At 27.6% G+C, this 3,827-nt stretch overlaps 1 protein-coding gene across 1 annotated transcript in view; it reads right to left on the bottom strand.

Annotated features, from left to right (window-relative positions):
• Positions 1 to 2,465: 2,465 nt before the first annotated feature.
• LOC117176166 (Golgi integral membrane protein 4-like) overlaps positions 2,466 to 3,827 on the bottom strand; it is a 70,882-nt gene continuing 69,520 nt past the window's right edge. The window contains exon 7 of the mRNA XM_033366258.1: positions 2,466 to 3,079. Coding sequence (XP_033222149.1) covers positions 3,021 to 3,079 — 59 coding nt within the window. The 3' untranslated portion in view covers positions 2,466 to 3,020. The remainder of the gene's footprint in view (positions 3,080 to 3,827) is intronic.

The raw sequence follows: 3,827 nt of genomic DNA, 5'->3' as shown, positions 1-3,827 counted from the left end.
TGTATCTGTTGCTAGAGGTTTTCAAAATTGTGTTTTTATCAAATAAAAATTGAGTATTTGGCAAAATTGTCGGCAGATATGAAGACACGATACATCCATCAAACTGAACATAATTTATTCAATCCCACATTTCTTAAACCATATATTATTTAAAAGCATATAAATCATTGGCAGCCTATATATTTTATGCAGCTGTTTTGTGGTAAAGGTGAAGTTTCTGATATTGAGTAAAGTTAGTGTAACATTGGTCTATTTTTAGCTATAAGTTTATGTTTTAGTTATTATTTGCATTTGATATAAACATTAACATTTAGTATTATTCCTGTGAAGCATGGAATTTGTTATAAAATTTCGTTGCTGATATGAAATGCAGTAGCAACTCATTGAGATTTTGAAGTTAATATTACATTTTGCAATTCAAGAGCGAACTGCTCGTAGTTAAATAATATATCAAAAATACGTAGGATGAAAACATAAAAAGATATTTTTTATTTTAATCTTGTTGTGAATACTGGTAGTGTATTGTAGAAATGTACAAACCTTGTAGGAATTAAAACAAAAACTAAAACCATTTTTACAGGATTCAGAAAATAAATACAATAAATTAGAAACCAAATTACGGGAAAGTACAACTTTATTCTATTATTTGGGCAAATTTTGTACCTTTTTCTGGATTTTATTGTATATTGTTGTATTTTATTGTAGTTTTAATTTCCTACAAGGATTTATGAAAAAAGTATTGCTACAAGAATGAAGAGGAATTTACAGGTCTTGCAGCCAAAAGTTGCTCTTTTTCGACTTGGGATAACAAATACACCTGCAAATAGCTTTGGTCCTAATTCGGGGCAATCCAAACGTTGCCAGTCAGGGCCGCCTGAACCGTTTCCAACTGACATGCATAATATTGCGCAATATAATCGATTGAGTACTCACGCACTGCGGCCCTTCTGAAGCGAGAGTCGCAACCATCTATCGCCCTGCCCCCTGAGAAACCACGTGGGCCAGCAGTTTTAGAAAGGTTGAAAACGGGGAGACCAAATTCGAGAGTTTGGTGTATTTCGAATATTTCAATGAGATGATTTTAAATTAAAATTGTACATAATCGCTATTCGATAAAACATTGTATGTTTAAAAATTAAAGGAATGGAAGGATAATTAAATACAAGAATGATCGAATACTCGTAATTAAAACAAAAGACCTGAATATTCATTTTTTTCAAATATATAAAAATGTATTGGACATCATATGTAATTTGCAATGATGTCTTTGCAATACTCTTAATATTTTTCATCCTAGGTCGAAAAAAGAACAACTTTTTGAATACTAATAAAAATTGTTCAATTGAGAAAGAGTTGAGCAAATTAAAGTATAAAATTAATAACTCTGCAGCTGAACGGCTTTTAATTATTGAGCATTTGAATTAACAAATTTTAAGCTTTAATTTTAAGTTTAAAATCATTTTAATTCAAGTGTTTTAATTTGCAGCTTAATTTGTATAACTTCAAATGAAAAAATAAGTATCTTCAAAAGTTTGAATCTTTTAATTTCAGTTTTTTTACCTAGGATAACAAATATTGAGAGCATTGCAAATACATAATTTTGAATGACATATGGTCCAATCAATTGCTACATGTTTGAAAAAAAAACTTCAAACGTATCATTTTTTGTTTAATGGCGATTAATATTCAACCATTTCTTCAAAGTTTAAACATAGAAGGTGTTTTTTAAATAACGATCATGTGTACAACTTAATTTAAAATTATTTCATTGCAATATTCTAAATATTTGTCATTCTAGTTCGAAAAAGAACAACTTTTTAAATTTAAAACCTTTAAATTCCTGCGGATTCTTGTAGTTGTGAATTCTTATAAGAAACTAGAACTACCATAGAATACAAAAAAGTACAAAAATCGTCCCAAAAATAGAAAAAAATTTACTTTCCTTTAATTTTGATTGTATTTTATTTTTTGGCAGATTCCTGTGAAAATCCCTTTATTTTTTGTTTACGATTTTGTAAAAAAATTACCACTAGGGCATATTATAACGTTCTCAATATACCTTCAATTATCTGGGGACAGAATATTAAATTACATGGATGATCAGGAAAGCATCTTATTTTCTTGAATTATTTTAAAACGAGTTTAAATTTGAAGAAATAATAAAAATTATTATCGCATATTAAGAGATTATCACAGTATTTTTATACTGCTCCATATGACCTTTCATCGCAATTCTTTTATTCTCCGAGTTTCCCCAAATCATCATTCTCATTATCATTCTGACCCAGTCCGCTGACAACAGTATTTTTCCATAAGTAAATATTATATTGTTAAAATTGAAAGTCAATCCTATTATATATCATTATCACAAAATATTATTTTATTATTATTGCTACTGTAACAAAAGAATATAAAGAATTTCAACATGAATGGCACTTAATTAAAAATGTAAATAAATTCAAATATTTTCCATCTCTTTTATTATAAAAAGCATGTTATGTACATTTGAATTGTTCTATAGCTATACAAATATTACACTATGTTCATGAAAACTGTATAAAGTAACTTTTAAGTCATGAAGCGAGTCCTCTCAAATATTTCAAATTTTCTAATCTTGGCTAAAAGTTTTTCCTACAATGCCACTTTTAAAAAGTGGGAAATAATTCAAATATACATTGGACAATCAACCTGACAAATTCACAATTAAGTAATGTCATTAAGTAAAAATTCTTAAGTATTATACAAAACATGTAGATTAAAAAAATGAAACAGTCTTGATTTCTCAATCTGTTTAATCGCTGAAAAATGTTGAGTCGTCGGAACAGATTTAACTAGAAAATTATTTTCAAAAATTGAAATGTCTTAAAAAAGTAAAGCAGTCTCGCAGGAACAAAATTCAGGTTCCTTTGTCCTTGGTTAGAAATTAAAATTATAATTTATATTTACAAAAACGAATCGCCATTAGCGAATATTTTAAACTCTTTTCGTTTATAACTTCCAAGATTTACGAATCTTGTTTCTCATTCACGTTTTTCGTGCTTCAAGTTGTTGTTAGGATAATCCAGCTGATCATCTTCGTCTAAAAAAGAAAAAGAAAAATTTGTATTTCTTTTATAAAGACTTAGTGATGATATTACGCTTACTAAAAATAGTAACTTTGTAAGTAACCCAATTGAAGAATGGATTCGGGTCTGACTAATGCGAAAATGTAATTTTAATAAATGAAAATAGCTTTTTTTATACAAATTATTAATAAAAGTTTTTATTTCATTCGTAAAATAAACTAAAAGTGTAAGTTATTTAGTTTGAAGAGAAAAAATGCATTATTTTGACTACTAGTCACTTTTTCGTGTGTAGTTATGAATGTTACACACATTACATTATTGTCCACGGAAGAAATTTAAAATATGTGTTTTGATAACATTCTTCACTTTTTACCAAATAGTAGAATTTTTAATTAATAAAGATAAATGTAGAACAAAAAATGAAACAGTTCAATTTTCAACCAAAACTGAAATAGTTCCATTTTTAACCAAACTGATGAGTTTTCAAAGAAGAAGATTAAGTTCCTGCTTGAAAAACAAATTTTCAACAAAATACATACATTTCCAGTTACATTTTTAAAGCTCTAATTAAAAAAGGTAAATTTTCTACCAAAAAAAAAAAACGAATTTTAAACAATATCAAAGTTTAGAGAAAAATGGAATAGTAAATTTTTTAAATAAGTACGAGGGTAGTTCAATAAGTCCTTACAATGACCAACATATGGCGCGCGAATCGCTCCAAATCATCTGTTTTCAGTCAGCACCACTCCCGACTAGATATAT

This window comes from Belonocnema kinseyi, chromosome 7, assembly GCF_010883055.1.
Source record: "Belonocnema kinseyi isolate 2016_QV_RU_SX_M_011 chromosome 7, B_treatae_v1, whole genome shotgun sequence".
Lineage (NCBI taxonomy): Eukaryota > Metazoa > Arthropoda > Insecta > Hymenoptera > Cynipidae > Belonocnema > Belonocnema kinseyi.
This window is presented reverse-complemented; position numbering and strand designations above follow the sequence as displayed.